Source organism: Tursiops truncatus, chromosome 6, assembly GCF_011762595.2.
Source record: "Tursiops truncatus isolate mTurTru1 chromosome 6, mTurTru1.mat.Y, whole genome shotgun sequence".
Classification (NCBI taxonomy): domain Eukaryota; kingdom Metazoa; phylum Chordata; class Mammalia; order Artiodactyla; family Delphinidae; genus Tursiops; species Tursiops truncatus.
In genome coordinates, this window is record NC_047039.1 from 94,652,102 (window position 1) to 94,678,395 (window position 26,294).

Genomic DNA, 26,294 nt, shown 5'->3' on the forward strand with positions numbered 1-26,294 from the left:
CAATCACAGAATCCCGAAACGCCAGCACAATGAAGGGCCTTATCTAGCTGCGGTGGGCAGAAGCCCTGTCTTTAGCAAGTCACCTCACCTGCACCTATAATCTGGGTACTGAGTAGAACTTTCTTGCTGTGCCCCCAGCACCATCTTGCTACCCTGCCCACCAGTTATACAGAAAGACAAGGCCTTGTGCCCGTGTGGTCTCACTACCTCTGTATAGTGAGGATGAGTCTGTGGGCCTGCATGATCATGTATCACCCCATTTACAAAGCACAGGAGGGGCTGGGCAGAGCAGGGCTGCCCGGAGCTACCACAGTGGCAAGGATCTGGGAAGAGCTGGTGGAATTCAGAGGCCTTGGGAAGGCTCAGGAACTCTGCTCCTCTTTGGTTTTAGAGTTTTCCAGCATCTTTAGAGAGTAATGTTTCTCCACCCTTTTCTTCTTCTTTCCCAATATTACTGCTCCTCCGTGGGAAAGGTTAATTAGGTTTAAATTTTCCCTAACAAGAAAAATTAAATACTAATGAATCAGATTTTGTTGGGTGGGGCTGAACTTTTCAGACAGCCACTGTAATATCTAAGACCTTTTTGCTCCCCTCACCTCCACCCCAAGTACCAGTTTTCACCTTGCCCCTTCTGAGAATGCACATTATTGAAGGATGCTGCCACTGCTGGGAACATTGCTTCCCACAAAGGGGCACTCTCTTCTTAGACTTTCTTTTGCCTGCTTGTATTCCTCATCTTCTGAATCCCTATGGATGAGTTCAGCTGCATGTTAACAGAGATCCCCATTAAAGTGCCTGAGACCATAGGGATGTGGTTTTTTTGTGGTTTTTTTTTTTTTTTTTTTTTGCGGTACGCGGGCCTCTCCCGTTGTGGAGCACAGGCTCCGGACGCGCAGGCTCAGCGGCCATGGCTCACGGGCCCAGCCGCTCCGCGGCATGTGGGATGTTCCCGGACCGGGGCACGAATCGGCAGGCGGACTCTCAACCACTGCACCTCCAGGAAAGCCCGGGATGTGTATTTTTTATTTAAGAAGTCTGGAGTCAGGTGCAGTGGCTCAATGACGCCATCAGTGACATGGTCACATTCCATTTATGCGCTCAGCTATACTCAGGGAGTTGGGAATGTCTCGCTTGTGGCCACAAGATGGCTGTAGCAGCTCCAGGCATCAGGGCCTCTCAAGGCTGCATTTGAAGGGTGAGGGAGGAAGAGAGATGGGACAACTAGCAGTCATGAGGGGCAAAGGAGTGGTGGCAACTAACAGTTGCTCACACATCTTTCTCTCCCTCTTATTTCCTCACTTCTTTACCTTTTGGCTTCCCCCAAACCAGCGTTCCCCAAACCCACATTGCATCAGTACGCATCCGAGTGGGAGGGAGCACAAGCATTAGAACTAACTGGCCGACCTCGAGCAAGTTACTTAACACAGCTGGGCCTCAGCTCCCTCACTTATGAAGTGAGGGTCGCAGACTAGATGCCTTATGTACGTAAACTTCTTATTGAAGTATCACATAAAGGCTCACAGATCAGAAATGTACTGCTTGCTGAATGTTTACAAAGAACCAGCCCCACATTAAGAAACAGAATATTATCAGTACCCCAGAAACGCCCACAAAGGTAACATTAGTCGACTTTTAGCTCAATACATTAGTTTTGCCTGTTTTTGAATTTTATACAAATGGAATCAGCGGGAGACATTCTTTCGTCATATCTAGGCTTTTTTCACTCAACACTCTATTTGTGTAATTCATTCACCACGTTTTGGTTTTGTTTGTTTGTTTTTATTTTGGCGGCAACACGCAGCTTGTGGGATCTCAGTTCCCCAACCAGGGAATGAACCTGGGCCACGGCCGTGAAAACCCGGAATGCTAACCACTGGACCACCAGGGAACTCCCCAGCACGTTGTTTCTTCATTCGTCTTGCAGTATAATGTTCTACTGTGTGACCACACCACTGTTGACAGTCATGTGAGTTTTTTTTCTAGTTTTGGTTACTATAAATCTCTGCTGCTGTGAAGATTTTTTTTAAAATTTATTTCATTTATTTTTGGCTGTGTTGGGTCTTCGTTGCTGCACGCAGGCTTTCTCTAGCCATGGCGAGCAGGGGCTACTCTTGTTGCGGTGCATGGGCTTCTCATCACGGTGGCTTCTCTTGTTGCAGAACATGGGCTCTAGGCACACGGGCTTCAGTAGTTGTAGCACTTGGGCCCAGTAGTTGTGGCTTGTGGGCTCTAGAGCACAGGCTCAGTAGTTGTGGCTCCCGGGCTTAGTTGCTCTGTGGCATATGGGATCTTCCTGGACCAGGGCTCCAACCCGGTGTCCCCTGCGTGGGCAGGCAGATCCTTAACCCCTGTGCCACCATGGAAGCCCGCTGCGGAGATTCTTGAATCCACCTTTTGATGAATATACATATGCATTTCTGTTGTGTTCTGGGAGTGGGAACTGTTGGGTCATATGATGTCTGAATGTTCATCTTCTAGATGCCTTTAAAGATCATTCCTAAGTGATGGAACCAAACACGCTCATGGGGCACACAGCCAATAAACAGGCTTTCCATCCTATCCAAAGATTCACTAATTAGACTCAGTGCCAAGGCTTCCAGTACTTGTCAGCGGAGTACCTTCTCCAGCCCAACCTCTGTAATGGATAGTGACCACAAAGCCGTATACACACAGCCACACGCTCCAGAGATGGCTTGTGAAGAAAGCCAGGTTAACAAGTAGCCCTCGGTGCTGGCAGCAAATTACATTTCTGTGGCCAGGTGAGGCCCAGCTCCTAGGAGCCTGCAGGGCCAGCCAAAGAAGTTTGGGGGCTTGGGAAAATATCTACTCCACTGTGAGGCTCTTTACAGCCAGACCTATGACGTGAATCTGTCAAAAGATAGTTTAGTTCATCTGAGATCTTCTCCCAAATTGTAAGCACCTGGTAACTGCTCAATAAAAATAACACTAAAAGTTTAGGGCAAAAGGACCCAGTAATAGAATTTTGTAAGAGAAATCTGCCTATCTAAGCAACTTTTCAGCAAACAGGAAAATTTTCCAAAGTAAGAACTTAAAAGTGCTATTGACAATAAGGGGCATGTCAATTTACAATTTAGAGAAATGGGTGGAGCTATGAGTACAGTATTTTGTTTTTTAAGGTTTGTTTAGTCCTTTTTTTTTTACGTTTTTATTGCAGTATAATTGCTTTACAATGGTGTGTTAGTTTCTGCTTTATAACAAAGTGCATCGGTTATACATATACATATATCCCCATATCTCCTCCCCCTTTCGTCTCCCTCCCACTCTCCCTATCCCACCCTTCTAGCTGGGCACAAAGCACCGAGCTGACCTCCCTGTGCTATACGACTGCTTCCCACTAGCTATCTATTTTACATTTGGTAGTGTGTATATGTTCATATATACACTACCACTCTCTCACTTTGTCCCAGCTTACCCTTCCCCCTCCCCGTGTCCTCAAGTCCATTCTCTAGTAGGTTTGCATCTTTATTCCTGTCTTGCCCCTAGGTTCTTCTTTTTTTTTTTTTTTAGATTCCATATATACGTGTTAGCATATGGTATTTGTTTTTCTCTTTTTGACTTACTTAATTTTGTATGACAGACTCTAGGTCCATCCACCTCACTACAAATAACTCAATTTCGTTTCTTTTTATGGCTGAGTAATATTCCATTGTATATATGTGCCACATCTTCTTTATCCATTCATCTGTTGATGGACACTTAGGTTGCTTCCATGTCCTGGCTATTGTAAATAGAGCTGCAATGAACATTGTGGTGCATGACTCTTTTTGAATTATGGTTTTCTCAAGGTATATGCCCAGTAGTGGGATTGCTGGGTTGTATGGTAGTTCTGATTTTAGTTTTTTAAGGAACCTCCATACTGTTCTCCATGGTGGCTGTATCAACTTACATTCCCACCAACAGTGCAAGAGGGTTCCCTCTTCTCCCCACCCTCTCCACCATTTATAGTTTGTAGATTTTTTGATGATGGCCATTCTGACTGGTGTGAGATGATATCTCATTGTAGTTTTGATTTGCATTTCTCTAATGATTAGTGATGTTGAGCATTCTTTCATGTGTTTGTTGGCAATCTGTATATCTTCTTTGGAGAAATGTCTATTTAGGTCTTCTGCCCATTTTTGGATTGGGTTGTTTTTTTGATATTGAGCTGCATGAGCTGCTTGTAAATTTTGGAGATTAATCCTTTGTCAGTTGCTTCATTTGCAAATATTTTCTCCCATGCTGAGGGTTGTCTTTTTGTCTTGTTTATGGTCTCCTTTGCTGTGCAAAAGCTTTTAAGTTTCATTAGGTCCCATTTGTTTATTTTTGTTTTTATTTCCATTTCTCTAGGAGCTGGGTCAAAAAGGATCTTGCTGTGATTTATGTCGTAGAGTGGAGAACAGTATTTCTTATAGTCTGTAGACAGAATCATCATGAGCATCAGCTAGGACGTTGTTTAAGAAAAGGCAGATTCCAGATTCCCATCCCTGAATCAGAATCTCTTAGGTGGGCCTAGAAATTTGCATTTTAACAAGCACACAGGTGGTTCTTCGGCACCAACTCCATGATCTGTATTGCATTCCCCACCTTACAGGGTCTCTATGCTTTCAGGGGAGGAGCTTCTACATGGAAAGGTAAAACGATCCTATCACTTACCCACAAGCCTCTCTGCCGGTTCTGGGGCAAATTCTAATTTCTTGTTTGCAAAACTCCTCAGATCCTGGCCTCAAGTGGAACTGCTGGCTTTTGCTTTTTCCCGGAACATCACTGGCTGAATTAAACTGTGCACACAATTTTGCCTCTGTTGGCGATAGTGCCGTCTCAGTTGCCCCTCTTGTTTGAGGCAGCCCTCTGTGGCCTTCTACATGTCACTCTGAATGCTCTTTGAAAACCTCCTTTGTCCTCATCAGCCATCCACTTCAGAAGTGGTGGTGTTATTTTGAGGCAGGGTTTGGGATGCCACATAAAATAAAGCTATGATTGTATTAAAAACCAGAAGAGGATAAGCAGCTAACACAAACATGAATAAGGCCTAGACACATGCTGTACCAGGAGAGAGAAAGAAAGAATGCTTCGTTGTGACTCTGCTTTGTTTTTAAGGTCTGGGTCTCATGCAAAGCCCTGATAGACTCGCTATGAGGTTTTGGGATTCTGGCTTGGCATACTTACTGAATTCTGGGGCCCAAGGCCCTGTCTTCTGAAAGGTTCCAGCCTAAGTGCCTAAGGTTCCTTGTGGACAGGAATCGGGGGTTGGGAGGTGGGGGAAGGGCCCATGCTGTGTTCCTGGGTTCTGGTGGCATCTCCCCGTACCCCACGCACACACATCCGGTGCATTTTCCTCAGAGATGAGCCCTAGAAACCGAAGCTTCCCTCCATACATTCCAATAAACCCTACAACATTTTGCTCTGATACAGAAACTTCACGTTTCCTCCTCACCACCATGTTGCTTTGAAAACTTTTAGTAAAAGCACAGTCACATAGTCTGGGACACTTGCTCTGTTTCAGTGACAATTTCCCCCCACAAGGAACACTGAAATACAACAGGAAATAGTGAATATGAATAGGCAGTCCTGGGCTAAATTTGACTGGTGGAAACTTTATCCTAAAATGTTTTCCATAGAAATTCACTTTCTTTAGTTTTGATGACTACCCACTGGATCATTGTGGCCACATGCCATTGACCAACGAGGAAACTGGAAAATAAACTTTCATATGGCCTTTCAGGAACTCTGTTTTGTTTTTGTTTTTTAAACGGTGGGAGCATAGAAAAATGATACTCTGACCCAAAATGAGCAAATAGAGGAGTTTGGAGAGAGCATGTTTATTTATGAAAACTTTATGATTATCATTTCATAAGAATAGTAGAGAAAGCATGAGAGAGAGGGAAAGGAAGGGAATTAACATTCAGGGAGCATCTATTCCATGGCAGCATTTGGCTGGGAATATTACATACCGAAGGCTCTTTCATTCTCACAACCACCAAGTAAGGTAAATATTATTACCTGCTCTCTGTCCTTCTTTTTGGGTCAGGAAGGAGGTTCGTTTAGGTAACTTGCTAATCACCCACTTATATTTAGCAATCAGGAATTCAGATGTGGCTCTCTTTTCACTCTTCCCTGGCATCTTGAGGAGAAAGCTGTGTGGAGTCTTAATAAAATGAGATCTCAGTTGTGGGAAGGTGGCCTGGCTATTAAAATAAACAACATCATTCAATTAAAAAAACCTATGTTATACATCTATAGAACACTCATTTCTAGTTATATTCATGCTATTTGTTTTAATCAGAAGAACAAATAATAGGGTCTGTTGTAGTTGTAAGCAGCCCTTGAATATAAAAGTATTAATTTTACTCAACTCCAAGAGGACCGGACACCAGCATTCCTGTGAGGTAGATGCAGCATTTAAAAAACTGTTCCCAGTGTCCTCTGAGTTCTGTTTTCCCCAACCAGGGCAGACCCACGTGGGGGAGAGAAAAGATAACTTGAGGACTGAGGCCGGATGACTTAGACCAGGGAAAATAAGGGAAGGTCTCTGAAGCTCAGTGAATCCCTGGATGATATTTTGGGTCAGCTTCAACTCTTGGCATTCTCCTCCTGCTGAAGTATCACTTGTTTCTTTAGAAGAAAAGGGTGGTGGAGACCACAGTGAGTCCCGACTTCAAGATTAGTCAGGTAAAATTGGACGAACCTAAAGAGTTTGGGAATAGATCGGAAAAATGTGCTCCCTTACAGCGGGCCTCCTCCCCATTACTCTTCTAGTATCAACTTGTTCTTACATGGGCTGATGGCCTCTACTGACTTGGCCCTGAGCACAGAAGCTGTGAAGCCAGGTAAGGTGGAAAAAAGAGGTGAACTTCCACCCTCAAATAGCCAAGTAACGCCTTGACTATCTCCATTCTGCTAGCAAATAAAGCTCAGAATCCAGCCCAGCCAGAGACTTGGAAAGGAAGCACAGAAGCATGAAAAATAAAAACGGGAACCTCACGATTCTTTCAAACGGCAGTTTGGTCAAGGTGTGAGTTAAAGAGTCATAGATCATGTGTAGCACTCCCTCTTTATTTACTGATGCTCACTCTTCTGAGGTTTAACCTTACATAAACCCGGTGAACTGCAGAAGCAAGATGGCATGGGATCTCAGCGTGCATTTGAAGAAACTCCACACTGCGTCTTTGAATTTCCTTCTAGGTTCCCCGCCTGATGTCTCTATCTCCTGGGAGCCTCATAACCTTTTTACGCCACTCTTATAAAATGTGTCATAATTCCTCTTATCCTGGGTTATTTCAGAGGCCAGAAGATCCCGACGCACGTGCGTGTCCTAAAGCCCCCAGCCCCAAGCGTGGCTGCCCCTGGGCGCAGCAGTAAACGCGGGTGGAATGGAACAGGATCCTCCAACGTCTTTTTCCACCTCTGATTTCCGTTAAACATTAGCTCCGGGGTCTGCACGCAGCCCCCAACGGGCCAGGAGGCGAGCTTGGACTCTCGGTGGACAGCGGCGGAGGGCCGAGGGCGCACTTCCTGCGGGACGGCGGGAGAGGGCGGAGCTGCCCGCCTCCCCCCTCCCCCTCCCCCGCTCTCCCCGCCCCCTCCCCCTCCGTGGGCTGCCGGGGGCCGCGGGGGCGGGGCGGCGAGCGGGCTGGGCGGCGTGGCGGGGCGGGCTGGGCGCCCTGGCTAAGGTGCGAGCGGGTCCGCTGCGGGCTCCGGCGCGGAGCGGAGTGGAGCGGAGCGGAGCAGTCCGGCCCAGCCCAGCGCAGCCCGGCGCGGGCATACGCGAGCCGGCGGGTGGCGGTGGCTCCCAGCCCGGCTGGTGCTGGGCCTCCGACCGAGCTGCGGCCGAGCGGGGCCTTGGCCCGCGCTCTGGGGAAGCCCGCCGCGGCGGGCTGCAGGAGGAAGCGGCGGCGGCGCGTCCCGAGCCGTGCGCGCCATGTCGGGCGGGCCCCCCAAGGCCCTGCCGTCCACTGGGCCCCAGTCCCTGCGCGACATGCCGCACCCGCTGGCCGGCTCCAGCAGCGAGGAGGCCGTGGGCGGCGACAGCACGCCCAGCCCAGACCTGCTGACGGCCCGCAGCTTCGGCGACAAGGTGGGGCGCGCGGGGCTGGGGACTGGGAGGTTCGTTTCGCTCCCGAGCGGGATGAGGGATCTGGATCTGGTCCCCGCTGGGCACCGGGCCGCGCCCACTCTGGCGCCCCTTTCCGGGGGACAGGCTTGCCCTCGCCCCAGAGCCTTGGGGAAAAAGCGTCTCCTCCCTACCGCCCCCTCAGGGTCGCAGCCTCTGGCGGAGCGGCCAGAGGGGACGGGCTTGCCCGGCTGGTCGCGAGGCCAGTGACAGCTGGTGGGGAGGGGTCCCGCTTGCCCGCTGTGGCTGGAGGCGTGCGTGCAGTGCTCAGAGCCTGTGTCCTGGGATGGGGTCCCGGTTCCTCCAGGTGCATCTCTGAAGACTGAGCTGCCGAGTCACTTGTAGCTCCTCCAGTTTGCTGCGACTGCAAAGAAGCAAGAGTTAATGGTTTTCCGTGGTCTTACTGCCAGAGGCTTCTTACCCCTGTCTGTCATGGGGGCAGTGATCTTTGTTTAGGTTTGCTTTGTGCCCTGAGGAGTCACCTGACTCCGACCCCAGCCGGCAGCGGGAGTAGAGTGGCCCTGGGGTTTTCTGTCTGGGGCTCCATTTACCTCTCACTGTCTCCCACGCTGTTTAGGTTTGGCAGAGGCTGGTTTTGTGGCTGAAGGGAAGAAAGGTCGCCCTTTGACCTTTTTTGCGTAGAGGGGGGGCTCCTGATTTTCTTAGAGCAGCATATGACCCTCCTGCTGCTTTGAGAGACAGTGAGGGGTTAGGGGCGGCATCTCCCTTCCCCCCCTCCCCCCCCCCCCCGTTGCCACTTCAGCTGTGATCAGGACTTGAGCTGATTGTATCAGCGCTGCTGTTGCCACTTAGTCAATAATTGCAGAAATTAGAATTGTTCTCCACACCTGTGATCAGGTGTAAATACTAAGTGAATGCCTCTTAGTAAAATACTAAGTGAAGGGCTCCTTGTCCCAATACCGAATGGAATCAGGAGACCCAAATTTCTTCCCCCTTAGATGGGAGGGCATGTGGTACAGTAAAAATGAGTGTGAGTGCACTAAGCAGTCAAATTAGCCAGGAAGTGGGAATTGATGTACCTTCCCAAGAGGGTTCGTGAAAGCAAAGAGTGGGGCAAGTTGGGGGGGGGGGGGAGGCAAAGCATTAGTAGCAAGTAAACTTTAAAAAGCTAATAAAACCAATGGATTGAGCAGCTGGGTGTGTGTGTGTGTGTGTGTGTGTGTGTGTGTGTGTGTGTGTGTGTGTGTGTGTGTGTGTGTGTCTTTGTAAGTATTTCTCTTTATTTTATAGAAGATTATAGACTATATGAAGGCTTGAGTCGCTTGGAAATACCTTGCCCATATTTGACACTCAATAAGTAATTGTTGAATGAATAATTTGCTTTCTTTGTTTTTGTTTTTGTTTTGCGGTACGTGGGCCTCTCACTGTTGTGGCCTCTCCCGTTGCGGAGCACAGGCTCCGGACGCGCAGGCTCAGCGGCCATGGCTCACGGGCCCAGCCGCTCCGTAGCATGTGGGATCTTCCCGGACCGGGGCACGAACCCGTGTCCCCTGCATCGGCAGGCGGACTCTCAACCACTGCGCCACCAGGGAAGCCCAATTTGCTTTCTTATGTACAGAGAACTTGGTCCTATGTGCATGTAGGATAGGAATTGAGGTTAAACTTATAATTTTTTTCTCAGGTCTGTGTAGGATAGTGAATTAATTATATATCGCTGTGTAACCAATTACTGCAACATTTAGCATCTGAAAATAGTGTCTGTGGGCCAGAAATCTGCAAGCAGCTTAAATCTGGGTGGTTCTGACTCAGGTCTTTCATGAGCTTGCATTCAAACTTTGACTAGGGCTGCAGCCACTGAAGACTGGGTTGGGGGTACGTCCTCTTCCAAGCTCACTCTCTCGGCTGTTGGCAGGCCTTAGTTCCTCTCCATAGGGCTTCTTGAGGTGGCAACTGCTTTCCCCCAGAGCAAGTGATCCAAGAGATGGAGAGATCCCAAGACTCAAACCACAGTCCTGTGTAATCTAGTCTCGGAAGCGACATATCTCTGCCGTATTCTGTTGGTCACACTGGCCATCACTGGTACAACCTGGGAAGAAGGTATGAATAATACCAGGAAGCGGGAATCATCGAGGTATCTTGGAAGCTGCCTGCTACAGATGGCTCTTTTAAATATCTGCTTAATGATCCATTCTTGGAGGACACCTGATGCAGAAGTGTGGGCATTTTGCTACTAAGTACTGGGAGGACAGACGCCCTGTATCCCTGAGATCTAGTTGGTGGACAGGAAGTCGAGCCTAAGTCTAATTACTTCTGGCTTCCTTCACAGGGACAGTTCCATGAGAGGGATGGTCTTGAAGGCATTATTATTAATTATTGAATATTTAATAAGTCTCCTTAGAGCTGCGAGGAGCATCAAAATGACATGACTCCCAAAGGCCTGATTTATAGTTAGCCACTTTTCCTTAGAGGGCAGTATAATTTCTTCCTCTGACTGGGAGTAACATTTTCCTTGAATCTTGGCATACACATATGTTCTCGTAACTCTGGAGAAATTTCTGCAGAGAGAAGCTACCAAGCAACAGAGGTGAGTCAGGACCAGTGGAAGGAAGCCTTCCCTTTGCTCTTTCTCTTGCCCAGGAAGTGTGGGGTTCACCGGAGGGGAGGTAGGAGCATTGAGTGCTATGGTCTGTCTTTGAAAAGAAGCCTGTGTCTTCTTGCCTTTTACAATGGACCTTGGGGTTGTGATCCTGGATGCCTGATTCAGAGTCAGTTCTGAGGGTTTGACAGGCTGCTCATAGTGCAGGGTTATTGTATTATGCAGAGGGGAATTGCTGAGGTGCCACGAACAGGAAAGCCTTTCGTCTCGGTCCAGCGGACACTTCTCAGTGGCCTCTGGGGTTCTGGGAAGGAGGAGAAGACCAAATGTCATGGCCTCTTCATCCACAAAATTGAAAACCATTCAAACCATGGTGTGAAGGGAAGAATCTTTTCTATCTACCAAGGGTTGCTAGGAATTCTTTTGACGCTGGCTAAACTCCCCAGGCCTTCTAGCCCTGTATCTTTCATCTCCACCTGAAATGTAAATACACCACTTGGCCCTTTCTGTCTTTTTTTGCTTTCATCTGCAAACCACTGTGGGCTTGCTTCTCCCCTGACTCAGCCTCTAACTCCTGTGTACCTCCCAAAGCCTGACACCAAGCCCTCTCAAGCCCCACCTGTGGTTAACACCTCTACCCACATCCTCAGTCTCTTCACTGAACTCTTCCACCTACCTCCTGCCCCCTTAAGTCACTGCTTCCCCTGAAGTCTTCAAAATGGAGGTGTCTTTTCCTCCTACACTCCACTTATTTCAGGTTCAGGAGATGCGGGTCAGTAGTGTCCTTTCTCTCCACTGCCTTTTTTTTTTTTTTTTTTGGCCGTGTTGGGTCTTTGTTGCTGTTCGCGGGCTTTCTCTATTTGCATTTGCAGCGAGCGGGGGCTACTCTTCGTTGCGGTGCGCATGCTTCTCATTGCGGTGGCTTCTCTTGTTGCAGAGCACGGGCTCTAGGTGCACAGTCTTCAGTAGTTGTGGCACGTGGGCTCAGTAGTTGTGGCTCACGGGCTCTAGAGCGCAGGCTCAGTAGTTGCAGCGCATGGGCTTCGTTGCTCTGCGGCATGTGGGATCTTCCTGGACCAGGGCTCGAACCCGTGTCCCCTGCATTGGCAGGTGGATTCTGAACCACTGCACCACCAGGGAAGTCCTCTCCACTGCCTTTTAACGATCAAGTGCTGCCCCTCTGAGGCTCATGTCATTGTATTTACTCACTCAGCAAATATTTGAGGGCCTCCTACGAGCCAGGCACTGTTTTAGGAACTCAAATGCACCAGTTGAAAACCCCTGCCCTCATTGGGTATATTTTAGTGAGTACGTACTATTTTATGTAATAAATGCTGTGAAAGGAAGAAAAAGTTGGGGGGAAGGGAGTGTTCAGGATCACTGGCTGAAGGGAGGCAGCTTCAGTTAGACGCTACTGAGAACTTGAGATTTGAGCAAAGACTTGAAGGAGGTGAGGCAGTTGGCGAGTGGATGTCTGGAGGAGTGTCCTGGTGGAAGAAGTGGCCAAAGCAGAGGCCTGGCAGCTCCTGCCCGCGGTGACGGGGACTACCCTAGGAGCCAGCGTGGTTGGGGCAGAGTGAGCAATGGGGAGTCCTTGGCCAAGGGCTGGGAGGAAGGGGGCCACATAGTCTGGGGCCACTCTGGGAACTTTGGCCTTTACTTTGAGCGCCATTGCAGGGACTTGAGCAGAAGGAGGGTGTGATTTATGTGTTGAAAGGATCACACAGGCTGTTGAATTGAGAATCCTTTATTTGACTATTCCACTGAATTAGGTTTCTTTTCCGTCAAAAACACATAAATCAAATGCAACCTGGCTGAAGAAAAGAAAAAAATCTATTGGCTCATGTTGAAAAGCCCCAGGTATTTTGGCTTCTGGAGTGGCTGGAACTAGGTATTCAAATGATGCTGGGAGTCTGTCACTTTTCATCTCTTGACTCTGCTTTCTCCTCTCTGTGTTAGCTCTGTTCTCAAGCCGGTGAAGGGATATAACTTTGCAACTCCAGCAGAAAGAGAGCACCTCTTTCTTGATAATTCCAGCAAAAGCTCTGGGCTAGTGTCTCCTGGGCCTAAATTGGGTCAGGTGCTAAAGCCAGTCTTTGTAACTCTGACTGCCCAAGGCCTGGACCAGGTCCTTATCTTTGGAGGGTGGAGAAGGGAAGTTTTTGTGTGTATGTTTTAACTGTGAAATATAAATATGTGAAGTATAGAAATGCATCTGTATTAATAAAATGTATCTATACAGTTTAAAGAATAATAAAATGAACACACATAAAGTTAAGGCATAGACTCTTACCAGTATTTTGGAAGCCCTCTCTGTGCCTGGGGAGGAAGGAGGTGGTTTCCAAAGCAAAGTCAGGATGCTCCTCCTAGGAGGAGGAGGAATGAATGAATGTTGGACCAGCATCTGTTGTTTCACAGATGTCCATTACAGACCTTCCACTGCCTTCTTTGCTGTCACTTTGTAACTTCCCTGTTTCTCTTGTTCATTAAAATCTTGAAACCCCCCAACTAACTGTCTTCTCAAATCATGCCTTTACTTCAGGGGACTCTGTCCAGCTCTCCAAAACTATCAGTTTCTTGACCTTTTATCTAGTCACCTTTCCCTTTTTTCCAGTTCATTTGCCCTCTCCCCCGGCCACATCCCTGCATTATAATACCTACAACTGTTCCTGCCCTGAAATAATGCCATTACAAAGCTCTCATCTTGCAGTGCCCTCCTCCCAGTCAGTGAGAACTGCCTACACCTGTTCCCTGACCCCTTGTTTTCACCTGCCTCCTTTAGATTCCACGGCTTAACTTGTCAGTTGCTCCTGCCACTGTCCTTTACGCAGTTCCCTTGCGCTCCTTTTACATCCAGCTTGGGTCATTCCATTTGTTCCTGTCTTTTGCCTGCACTTCAGGTGTGGAGGTGCCTTGAGAGTTGCTGCCAGTGTAACCTCACAGCTTCCAAGCACAGTTGGGGCCTCGGTGGTGCTGAGCCATCCTTTCTTTCTTTTTTTTTTTTAATGTGGGATCCTAGTTCCCCGACCAGTTGCCCGCGCCCCCTGCGTTGGAAGTGCAGAGTCTTAACCACTGGACTGCTAGGGAGGTCCCATGGGCCATCCTTCCTTTCCACAGAGGCTCCCACTCTGTACCGTGGCTGATCTGAAGCTTTGCTCTGCTCCTCACACCTTCCACGCCCCTACCCCCCACCCCGTTCTGCTGATGGCCTCACTTTCTACCTTAGAGAAGATAGAAGCCACCGTAAAAGAACTTTCACCAAACTCAAAATGGTCAGAATCTGTGGCCGCCCGTTCTTTGCCCCCGTTTGCTAAGGCTGATCCTGGAGTATGTGGCCTGCCCCCTCTGGCCTCTAGAGACCCTGCTGTCACTCCTGTGTCTTCAGACTATCAACTGGCTCATTCCCATCAATTTTTTTTTAAAATTTTTAAATTGAAGTATAGTTGATTAACAATGTATTAGTTTCAGGTGTACAGCAAAGTGATTCAGTTATATATATATCAGTATAAAACTGAATCACTTTGCTGTACACCTGATGTATATATACGATATATATAAATATTTCAGATTCTTTTCCCTTGTAAGTTATTACAAAATACTGAGTATAGTCACCTGTGCTATACAGTAGGTCCTTGTTGGTTATCTCCTTTATATATATACTAGTGTGTATTTCGATCCCAACCTAACTTATCCCTCCCCCTGCCCCTCTCCCCTTTGCTGACCATAAGTTTGTTTTCTGTGTCTGTGGGTCTGTTTCTGCATTCCCATTAATGTTTCAACATGCGCAAGGTGCTCTCATTTCTAAAACAAACCAAGTAAAGAAAACTGTTGTGATGCTTCCTTCTCCTCCATCTCATGCCCTATTTTCTGACTCTTCTTCACCTTTTGAAAGAAAGGTTTGCGCTTCTTGTCTCTACTTCCTAACCTCTGGCTTACTTCTCAGCCTACTGCTGTCTGGTTTCTGGCTTTACTACTCAAGGTCCCTCGTGACTTCCTTATTGCTAAATCCAGTAGACGCTTCACATCCTTGTCTTCCCTGACCTCTCGGTAGGTAGCACTTGATCCTGTTGAGTAACCCACTGCTTGAAGCTCTCCTCGCTGGGATTTGTGTTTTAGCGCGTGCACTCTGGAGCCAGGTCGTCTGGATTTTAATCCCAGCTCCACTACTTACAGTCTTTGTGACAGTAAATTATTTAACTTCTCTGAGCCTCAGTTTCCTCCTCTGTGAAAAGGGGATAACAGAAGTACCTACATCACAGGGTTGATATTGAAGATCCATTGCGTTCATACTTAGAGTAGTGCCTGATGCATAGTGAGCCTTTAATAACTGTGAGAAGGTGGTGGTTATTCCCTGATACTGACCTCTCCACATTTTCTTTGTACATTGTTGCCTATTCTTTGTCAATTTCAGTATCATCTGTGGTCTGGTCAGGAGATAAAAACCACTGTAGGTTTTTCAAACTGAGAGACTTAATACAGGGAATTAGCTACGTAGGTGCTGGGAAACATGTGAAGTCAAGCAGAGGACAGGGAGGTAACCCAGAGCGTAGCGATAGCAGGAAACTGCAGTCACCCTCAGGGCTGGGGGGGGTCAATGGGAGGAGGTGAGATTAGAAGAATCCAGGAGCTTCTGTGGGAACTAGACCATGGCAGGGCTGCTCAACAAGAGCAGGGACCTCAGGCGGAGGGAGCCCTGGAGAGGAAGCAGCTAAGGCCAGGGATGCTATCTGAACCAGAGAGGAGGGGTTGGGGTAGGGGAGAAGCACCCTGGCTTCTCTCCTCCTCCTGCTTTTGGTCTTTCACCTGTATCATCCGTTGGCCCAGATAGCTTCCTTGGTGGACATGTGACCCTAGCAGAGTCAAATAGCCAAAAAGAGATTTGCTCAGATGGCTGCTGGGGGAAAGAATCTCTCTTTTTGTTAGATTGTGAGCCTTTGTTTCTTGTGATGTGGAGAGTGCCTGCTTAAGAATGAAGCCAGAGAGGAATGTGGAGCTGGAGAAAAAGAGGGCGACAGGCCCTGAAGATCCCTTGAATCCCGGATCCACCTGTGCCAGCTGTGCCTGAAGCTGGCACTGCTGCTCAGCGGGCATCCTGGTTACAGGAGGTCATGAATGCCCTTTTGTTTATACTATCCAATTTGATTTGATTTGTCACTTGAAACTTAAAAAAAAAAAAAGACCAATACATCGACCTTAAAATGTTAAGTGAAAATCAAGTTTTACTTTGGGATGGTTAAGAGGAGGGTGCTTAGTTCCTATTGGTCAGCCCCACTGTCAGAGTGTATTATCTGCAGATCAGCTTTGGTGGCAGAGGTGTGTTTTCACCAGGTCCTTGAAGTTTGAGGAGGCTTTCAGGTGCCGGGTGGGGAAGGCGTCATGGGCCAGGGGAGCAGCTTGAGCAAAGCTCCTGAGATGGAAAAGACTTGTGCCTGCTGGGGTTGCACTGGGTCGGGTCATGTGTTGGGAGTGGGTTTGGAGAGTCCAGAGGTGGGGATTAGTGAGAGAGGAGGTGGGAGGACACAGCAGGAGGAGGCTGTGACTGCTCCGAATGCTCTGATGTGGAGGTTAGCTTTTATTCTTTAGGCAGGAGCCAGCCGTAGAGGGTTTTTGAGCAGGGGAATGTGTGATCAGTGCTTGGGACAGGAAGAGACTGGCAGTGAAAGAGGTAAGTTAGAAATGTGTCGGTTTGGTTTAGGTTGAAGTTGTCGCCTGGAAGAACAAAGAACAGAAAATGTAAAGGTGAGTAGTTTTGGTACAGTGGGGATGACTGGTTTTCTAGTCTAGGAGACTGGTGCCGACTGGTGCCCTCACTGAGAGGGGGAACACAGATTGGGAAGCAAGTGTGAGCAAGTGTAAAGATGACTAGAATGCAGCGTAAAGTCAGGAGCTGGGTCAGAGTTCGTCTGGACACTGCCGTTGAAAGCCCACTCAGACTTCAAGGCTTAGCACACATGCTGCCTCCCGGCAGCTCTTCTGTATTATATGAATGTGTGACCCCAGCAGATCCAAAGAGAGATGGGAGTGGAAGATGTAGAGGTTGAGGTCAGAATTTAAACAAAGTGAATATTAGCAATCAAATGTAAGGCGAGAGGTCGTAGCAGTTTGTAGTAAGAAGGGTGGTAGCTTGGGGAAAAAGCAGGGTTGAGGGAAGGTTTTTAGGACAGGGAAGAGTTGGGGGTTAGTGGAGGTTACCGGGAAGAAGGCAGATGAGAGTCTCTCAAAATAAGTACATAAATAACAGCTTGGCAAAGGTGCAGTAGTTCATGTATGAGCAATTGGGTTTGTTTACTAGATTCTCGAGGGGGTCATATGCTCTCTCCTGTTTGCCTTGCCCAGCAGAATTCCTCATTTTGGCTGCCACAGAGCAGGGATCAGGAATTATTGTCGTGTGTGTGTGTGTGTGTGTGTGTGTGTGTGTGTGTGTTGGGGGTAGTGTGTGTGTGTGTGTGTGTGTGTGTGTGTGTGTGTGTGTGTGTTGGGGGTAGGAGGAGACAAGGGCAAGAGGTACATGCAGAAAAGGTGTTTCAGGGGTCCTGTTTGAGAAAAGGCACAGAGGCGGGAAAAGCACACGGCATATTTGGGCGGCAGAGTGCAGGCACTTTCCAAAACTTGAATCTCTTGAATGTCTGCTGCATGCCTGGCTCTGTGCTGGATGCTGGGGAAGTTGAGAAAGATAAAAAAAAGTACTCTCTTGAGAGGGTCATTGTCCAGTGCAGAAGAGAGACGTATATCCAGATGGTTGCAATAGAATCTGAAAAATGCTAGATATATTTACTAGTTCTGAGGCCTTGGGTAAGTTTCTTAACCTGGTAATGCCTCAGTGTCTCCCTAGTTAAATTTTGGATTATTTCGCAGTGGTGTTCTGAAGATTAAATGAGTGGGTTTTTTTGTTGTTGTTGTTTTTAATGTTTATTTATTGATTTGGCTTCGCCGGGTCTTAGTTGTGGCACATGGGATCTTCATTGCCACATGTGGGATCTTTCAGTTGTGGCATGCGGGATCTAGTTCCTTGACCAGGGATTGAACCTGGGCCCCCTGCATTGGGAGCACGGAGTCTTAGCCCCTGGACCACCAGGGAAGTCCCTTAAATGAGTGTTTAGAATAGTGTCTGGCACACAGTAAGTACTATGAAAATGCTAGGTGTTGTTATTGCCTTAGAAGCAATAACTGGGACCTCTGGGAGCCTGTACAGAACACGTACCTCAGTCATCCCCACCCCAGTGAGCGACCTGGGGTCTTCAAACAGCAGCCCTTGTCAGTCATTGGTTGAGCGCCCCATGGATGGGGTGTTTGGGCATTAATTCCCAAGCACTTTCCAGCCTGCCCCATGGGTGGAAAGTGCTTGAGCAGCCGGGGGAGCAGTTGGGCCAAGAAGTGCGGGTGCTGGCGTGGATGTCAGGCCAGTGGGCACTGAACTGGCCAGTGAGAGGGGATAGGTGGACACCCATGACATCTGCACGGTTATTATGGAAATAACACGTAGGGAGTGGGGCAAGGAGTGACTGTGCTCAGGCGGGTGGTGGCTTTTCCAAAGGAGATGATATTTGAGCCGGAGAGTGAAAAAGTAGGTATTTCCCAAATGGACAAGGCAGGAGGAGTAACTAGAGCAGAAGACCCAGCCTGTGCCAAAGCTTGGCAGTGTCAGTTTGCAGGTGTGGAGGGTGAGGGGAGGCAGTTTCACAGGGGCTTTGACCTCCTGGATTCAGGGGTGTACTGGTCAGGAGTCTTGTTTGCAAACAGTAGGAATCTTACACTACTTTAAGCAATACCATACGCACATACCATAAAATCCACCTTTTAAAAACATACAATGTAGTGATTTTTAGTATATTCACAAGATTGTAGGACTGCCGCCATTATGTAATTCCAGAGGGCTTTTGTCAGCCCCAAAAGACACTTGATACTCAGCAGCAGACGCTCCATTTTCCCCGCTCTCAGCCCCTGGCGGTCACTAATCTGCTTTTGCTCTCTATGAATTTGCCTATTCTGGGTATTTCATAAAAATGGGATCATAGAATATGTGGCCTTTTGTGTCTGGCTCCTTGCACTTAGCCTAATTTTTTTAATTAATTAATTTATTTTTGGCTGTGTTTGGTCCTCGTTCCTGTGCGTGGGCTTTCTCTAGTTGCGGCGAGCGGGGGCCACTCTTCATCGCGGCGTGCGGGCCTCTCACTGTCGCGGCCTCTCTTGTTGCAGAGCACAGGCTCCAGACGCACAGGCTTCAATAGTTGTGGCTCATGGGCTCTTAAGTGCAGGCTCAGTAGTTGTGGCGCACGGGCTTTGTTGCTCTGCAGCACGTGGGATCTTCCTGGACCTGGGACTGAACCCATGTCCCCTGCATTGGCAGACAGATTCTCAACCACTGCGCCACCAGGGAAGCCCCCCAGGATATCCTCTTTTAAAACTGAAAAGTATTCCGTTGTATGTATATACCATTTTTTTTTAAATCAGTTATCTATTGATGGACATTTAGGTTGCTTCTACCTCTTGGCTATTGTGACTAATGCTGCAGTGGACATGGATGTGCAAATATCTCTCCGAGATCCTGTTTTCAGTTTTTTTGGACATATAAACCCAAATGTTTATATATAAAAACTGGACCATATGGTAATTCTGTTTTTAAATTTTTGAGGAACGTCCATACTGTTTTCTATAGTGACTGCACCATTTTACAGTCGCATCAACAGCGCACGAGGATTCCAATTCCTCTGCCTCCTCACCAACGCTTGTTATTTTCTGTTCTTTTGATAGTGGCCATCCTAATGGGTATGAGGTTGTATCTCACTGTGGTTTTGATTTGTGTTTCTCTGATGATTAGGGATGCTGAGCATCTTTTCATATGCTTGTTGGCTATTTGTGTACCGTCTTTGGAGAAATGTCTATTCAAGTCCTTTGCTCATTTTAAAATCAGATTATTTGATTTTTTTTTTTATTGTTGAGTTGTAGGAGTTCTTTTCATATTCTGGATATTAACCCCTTATCAGATATATGATTTGCAAATGTTTTGTCCCATTCCGTAGTTTACCTTTTAACTCTCTTGATTGTGTCCTTTGCACAGAAGTTTTTAAGTGTGATATAGTCCCATTTGTCTGTTTTTGCTTTCGTTGCCTGTGTTTTTAGTGTCATATCCAAGAAATCACTGCCAAGTCCAGTGTCCTGAAGCTTTTCGCCCTATGCTTTCTTCTAGAAGTTTTATAGTTTTGGGTCTTAGGTTTAGGTCTTTAATCCATTTTGAGTTAATTTTTGTATATGGTGTAAGATGAGGGTCCAATTTCATTCTTTTGTGTTTGGATATCCAATTTTCCCAGTATTACTTGCTGAAAAGACTGTTCTTTACCCTTCGAGGGTGTATATACTTTTAAGTCTAATTTCTAACTAGAATCGATAAACCGTGTTAATACTTGAAGTGCTAACATGAATTTTGTACGTGTGTTTGAGTGACTTCTCTACTATGTGCTGTGTGAGGCATTTTGTTCCTTGGGAGTTAAGATATCTACATTTTGGAAATAACATTAGCCTGGGACAGGTCAGGTCTCAGACATTCCAGGCGAAAGATGTCTTACTGTAATTAGAATAAAAATGGTTGTGGAGTAGTTGTTTTATTGCAAAAATGGAAACCTAGACCTTCTTTTGGGCTATTTGATTCGAGCAGAGGTATGTTCTCAGGAACTGGGCTCATTATCATGTTGCTGCGTCAGCATCTGTGCTGCAAAAATGTGATATAGCAGGCATTTTCTGCACTGTCCGGTCGAGTACATCTTGTTTATTTCATGACTTGCATCAGCAATTGTGAAGGACACTTGGACTTTTTTTTTCATTTCTCAAACGTTTATATGAGCCTCTCTGTGCCATGCTCAGGAGATACACAGATGAACAGATGGCCTTACCTTTTAGCTACCCAAGGAAGGGAGACAAAGAAATACAAGCGAGTCATTGCTGTTTAACATGATGACAGGGGTATGTGCAGAATGCCATGGGGGTAATCAGAGTGATTTATTAGCATTAAAGACATTTTTGAGTGAAGCACGTTGGAAGGAGGTCTTGGGTTACCTGTTATAGGTAACAATGGTCAATGTTGGGATATGAGTGAGAATTTGAATTTGAATCCAAGATTGGCTGTGTAATTTGTGGGACCCAGTGCAAAATTAAAATTCTTATCCCCCTGTTAAAAAAAATTATTAAGAATTTCATGATAGTGACAGCAGAGCATTAAACCCAGTATGGAACCCTTCTGAGTATAGGATCCTCGTGAAGGCTGGCCCTGAGTATATCCTTTGGAGATACTGGTTTCCAGGTCCTGTTAAAATCACCTCTTACCCATCTTGGTGTTCTGGATCAGGACTGCTACCATCCTGAGGGTGTGTTGTAGTGAGTTGGGGTCCCCAAGGCTTGCTTCTCCAGTCTGGGTTGACTGTGGGGCTTGCCTGGAACACTCCATCCCCTGTCAGCATTCTAGCATCTTAACACGGTCTCCTGTATGCCCAGCCTTTCATGTTTAACATACGCTTGGGACTGTTGTCATTTCCCTAACTGTTGCTTCTCTTCTCTTTTCCTTTTGTTCTGATTTCTTCCCCATCGAGGGTGTCCAGCATATGTCCCCTCAGTTATCCTCACCTTTACCCAGAGATAATAGTAACGTGTGTTCACAAGATCCTTGTGAACCTTTGGGGAGCACTTCCTTTGGTTGGGAGCTGTACTGCATCATCTTGAAGCACTCCCCAAGTTACTGTCTCCTTCCCGTTTGACAGCTGGGGAAATGTAGGCTTTGAAAGGTGAAGTAACTTGTTCAAGGTCACAGAGCTAGATGAGAGTGGGGCTGGGATTTGAACTTGGGTTTGTTCAACTCTAGAGCCCACTCTCTTCACCACCACCACTGCTACAAATTGGCATCCTTTTCCAAACCTGCTTCCCACTCTTTGCAGTGCTTACATGCATTAGACACTGTAGGTTGCATTTCTTATGCAAAGCACAGTTTCAGGCCAAGGGAAATGAAACCAGCCCCTTCTGTATCTTAGGCTGTGTTTCTTCCCTCATCTCAGTTTGTTTTTTTTCAGCCTCTTACTCCTCACTGTAACCAGTCTCCCTTGTGAGAGAAGTTTCCCAAGGCTTGCTGCCTTCTGCCTGCTCACTCTCCCGTCACTGCCAGGCTCCTTGGATGAGCGGTCTTTGTGCACCACTTCCATCTGCCTTGCCATCTGCCTCCTCTTGCCTCAGCATCGAGCCCCATGGGCCAGGTCCTGCCTCTACCACTCACGGCTCACGGAGAACTGCAGCGGCTGTTCTTCTGCTGTAGCATCCCAGGCCTTTAGAGCTGCAGAGGGCTTGGTGGTCACTCCCTCCAAGACCCTCTTTTTACAATGGAGGAAACTGTGGCCCAGGGAGAGAAGTGATTTATCAGATCAGGGTAACCCAGCTAGAGCTGAGGTTAGGACCCAGGTTTCCAGACCTTTGGTTCAGTGCTCATTTTCCTTGACTGACATCATTAACCAACTTCCCCTCAATGCTTTTTTCCCTGTCTTATTTCTCAGGGTCTTACTCTGTTCACTGCTATATTCCCCAGCCCAGTGCCTGGCACATAGCAGATGCTTCATTCACTGAATGAATTGGTTCTCTCCTCTCTTGACCCTCCCCTGGTCTGCCCCTGCTTCTCTGGACCCTCCTCTTTTTTTTTCTTTCTGAGCTCTAACTGTGAGCCCACCCAGCCATGGTTCCTGGCCTTTGCTAGTTCCTTATGTACCATCTCTGGATGGACTTTACTACTGCAGCAGGGCTTAGGATTTCTAGCTTTAAACCCATCTTTCCAAGTATTTCTGTGATTCTTGTTTTTAGCACCTTATAATCACTCCATGGTGAGAGTATTTAAAAACCGTGCCTTTCTTCACCTCCCCTTTTAAATATCCCACTTTTGTATATAAACATCACTGTCCTTTAATGTCTGTCTTCATTTCCATTGTCGTTGTGAATATCCTAATCAAGATGTATGATTATCTAACTGGCTTTCCTGCTTTGAGTCAGTCAGGTCCCTCCTCCCCAATCTATTTTATTCTGAACACTGTAGCCAGAATTCACCTTCCTAAAATATTGTATGTGTCATTCCCCTCTTTGGAGACCTGCGGCAAGACCTTCCCTTTGGAGACCTTTCCATTGCTCACACAGTAATGGTCTGAGTCCTTAGTCTGGCCTTCTGTGATCAGGTACCTATTTACCTCTATGATCCTCTCCTAGGAAGTTATGTCCCTGCCAAAGGATTTTACTCATGAGCTGCCTGGCATGTCATGTGGATTCTTGCTTGCCCACCTTTGCTGAGCTTTCGTCCTCTGTGTGCCTTTCCAGCTGCCCCCTGTATTGCCATAGACCTTTGCTATTCAAGGCGTGGTCCATGGACCAGTGGCCTTAGCATCACCTGGGAGCTTGTTGGAAATACAGAATCTCAGGCCTAATTCCAGACCTACTGAATCAGAACATGCATTTTGACGTGACCCCTAAGTCATTGTATGCGCATTAAAAATAGAGAAGCACTGTTTTAGAACAAGGTTATTGAGTTTAGCTAAGTACTCACATCATCTGAGGACCTGTTAGAGGATGCTGATGCCTAGGGCCCACCTCAAGAAATTTGGATATAATGAAGCTAGGATGGCCCAGGGAGCAGTATTTTGTAAAAAGGCTTTTCCAGGTGATTCTAACATGCAGCCAAGGTTGAGATCAGTTGCCTTAGAAGAATTTTCTGATTCACTCAGGGGGAATGCGCCATCAGACATGTATATCTCCTACACTGTGCTATAAACTCCTTGAGGGCAGGGGCTCTATCTGATTGCTTATTGCTGTAATGTCAGTGTACGAACAAAGCCTAGGATGGGGTGGGTACCCAAATATTTGCTGAGTCAGTAAATGGACATGAGCTAAATGACATGTACAAGAGTATTTGTTGCAATATTAGTTTTAATGGCAAAAGATAAGAAGAAGCCTAAATATCTATCAGTGGGGAGCTAGTCTTATAACTAGGGTCATTTAAAAAATGTAGTATTAAAAAGAATATGGCCGGGCTTCCCTGGTGGCGCAGTGCTTGAGAGTCCACCTGCCGATGCAGGGGACACGGGTTCGTGCCCCAGTCCGGGAAGATTCCACGTGCCGCGCAGCGGCTGGGCCCATGAGCCATGGCCGCTGAGCCTGCGCATCCGGAGCCTGTGCTCCGCAATGGGAGAGGCCACAACAGTGAGAGGCCCATGCACCGCAAAAAAAAATATATATATATGGCAGCCCCTGTATATACTGATATGAAATAATGGCAAGATATAGTAAGTAAAAAAAGAAAAAGTACAAGCCATGTGTAATTTGCTATCATTTGTAAGTGTGTGTGTGTGTAGGAGTACAGGTGTGAATGTGTACACTAGCCTTGGAAGGATGCACCATTGCCTCTCAAAAGGGTAATTTTCTGACCCTTTGAGAATGTAGTCTTCCTTCCTTGGAGACTCTGACCAAATTAGAGAGAAAGAGCCCTCCTCCTCGCTCCCTAATTTGGTTAGTAATAGTTGATATTGATTAAAAAGGAAAAAGTTGACTAACCCCTAACTCCAATTAAATTTCAAATAGGCAAACAAGAAAAATGGGGCTGTCACTTGTAGTCCTGTGGGGTAGGATGTGTATGTTGTCCCTGCCTGGAAACTGAGTCATAACCACTCAAAACCTAAAGAGGACAGAGCTAAACTGTTACTGAGGGGCTAGAAGAGAGAATGGTCTTCTGTAGTCTTTAATCTGTTCTGATCAAATACAGGTGAATACTGGCTCAGAGTGAGCTTTTTCCCTTTTCTCCTGATGGTCAGTCAATATTTTGAACTATCTGTTTTTCCCCTGAGTTAAGAATTAAGAAATTCTTTTCTTTCCTGGTTCAAGTCACTGAGGAGGGGCAAGACCTTCCCTTGTTTCACCAGTTGGCCAGACTTCGTCCAACCCTCATTTCATGCTCTTGCCTCTGCCCTCCCTGACCAAAGGACTGCCGTGGACCTTGCCTGTCTCCATGAAAGAGAATGAGGTGTTTTCAGCCCAGTGACGTCAGTTCTTCTTCCTCCCAGTTTTCTTCATGGCAATCCTTATCCTGGTGAGGGGTTCTGGGCTTCATTGCAGCTTCTTAGAGAGAGGGGCGGCCAACTTTCAAACACGTGGACATGGAAGACGTGGTGTTAGGAGGTGGTTATGTTAGGGATAGACTGATGGCTCTTTCTAAGACGGTGCAGTTGACTTGAGTCTTTCGATGTAACCAAATTCTCCTCCCCTGGTCTACTGGGAGGCTTGGCACATTATTGTAGGTACCTGTGGAGCTTTTTGAGTAACCTAGGTAGTCTTTTATATAGTATTTTATACTGGACTGTTCAGACTTTTAGATTGAATGAGATCCAAATTTGGGGCTAACATGTGCATCTACAGATTTCTAAGCAAATCTCAAGTGCCGAGGTTTGAGCAAAATGGTCACCTCTCCACTTTCAACTTGACTCTGAAGAAGAAGGTAGCCACTGTTTTTTGTTTTTCCTCAAATCATTCTTCTCTTGGACATGTGAGTGGAAAAGGGTAACATTTATTAAAGACACATCGCAGCGTTCCAAGATTATAAGTTGTAGAAGCAGCGGTTGCATTTTGCATAAACCAGTTTTGGTATCACACAGGTGAGTATGTTTTCAGGTGTTGACCTCGGCAGGTTGGCTACTTATTTAAAGCCAACAAGATTACGACACTGTCCATTTTAAACTTTCTTTGTGTTTAAGTTATGATGAAACTGATAGAAAAGTCTTGCTGTTGACTTCTTCATGAATCAAGGAAACTTCATGTATTATATAGGTTTATGATATTGCAGGAAATGGGTAGAGGATCTGTCCATCATGAGAAACAATGTTGCCAGCAGCAGAAGGAATAAAGTTTATTTGCTCCCTCTGGTTCCAAATCAAGGAGGTACACTATGTAAAGTAATTTAGAACTGCTACCTTAGAGAGGTTAATGTTGTCGGTTTGAAGCAGACACAGCTGAGTAGGAAAAGGTGGCGCTTTCAGACTCAGCCAAGGGAGTCCTAATACAGTCACTTACTGGCTGGGCAGTCACTTACCTGCCCTGAACCTCTGTTATCCTGTCAATAAAATGGGAATTCTAGTAGTACCTACCTAATAAGGTTGTTCTGATAACGTAATGAGATTATGCATAGTAGGCCCCAAAAGCTCTTCTCGTAACTGATTCTCATAACTGATTCTCATAACTGATCTGAACAACATATTTTAGATGACTACGAAGATTCCTTGCCTGTTTTTGATAGGTACCGATGGTAAGCATAGGTGCATCGTGTGGTGTGTTAACATTTCAGAACATAGTAGATGAAAGAAAGGAAAAATGCTTCCTAGAATATAGCAAGGTTGTATAGTTAAGGATTTTTATAAGACTGAACAGAAAAAGGAAGAAGAAACAGACCCAGTTCTGCAGAAAGAATCCATAAATTGTGGGAAAGAAAATCTTGAGTCAGCTCTAGGCTTATTTTCTACAGTTCAAGGCCAGGTTATGGATAGCTTTAACAAAAATAAACAGGCCACAATAAACATTTACAATCATGTTATGTTTACATTACCGTTGATCTGATTATTACTGTGATTT

The 26,294-nt window shown here is 46.7% G+C and overlaps 1 protein-coding gene across 16 annotated transcripts in view; it reads left to right on the forward strand.

Annotated features, from left to right (window-relative positions):
* The window catches only part of SNX30 (sorting nexin family member 30), a 132,188-nt gene that overhangs the window by 2,565 nt on the left and 103,329 nt on the right, over positions 1-26,294 (forward strand). For 10 of the 16 annotated variants that reach the window (XR_012332633.1, XR_012332634.1, XR_012332635.1 and 7 more), the window contains exon 1: positions 7,638-8,074. Coding sequence is in view for 4 of the 16 variants with exons in the window: in XM_073806422.1 (XP_073662523.1) it covers positions 7,919-8,074 (156 nt within the window). In the remaining 12 variants the exon portion in view is untranslated. Of the gene's footprint in view, positions 1-1,801; positions 1,967-7,636; positions 8,075-26,294 lie in introns of those variants that run through there. The other 6 variants (XR_012332639.1, XR_012332641.1, XR_012332640.1 and 3 more) reach the window with 3 other exon arrangements.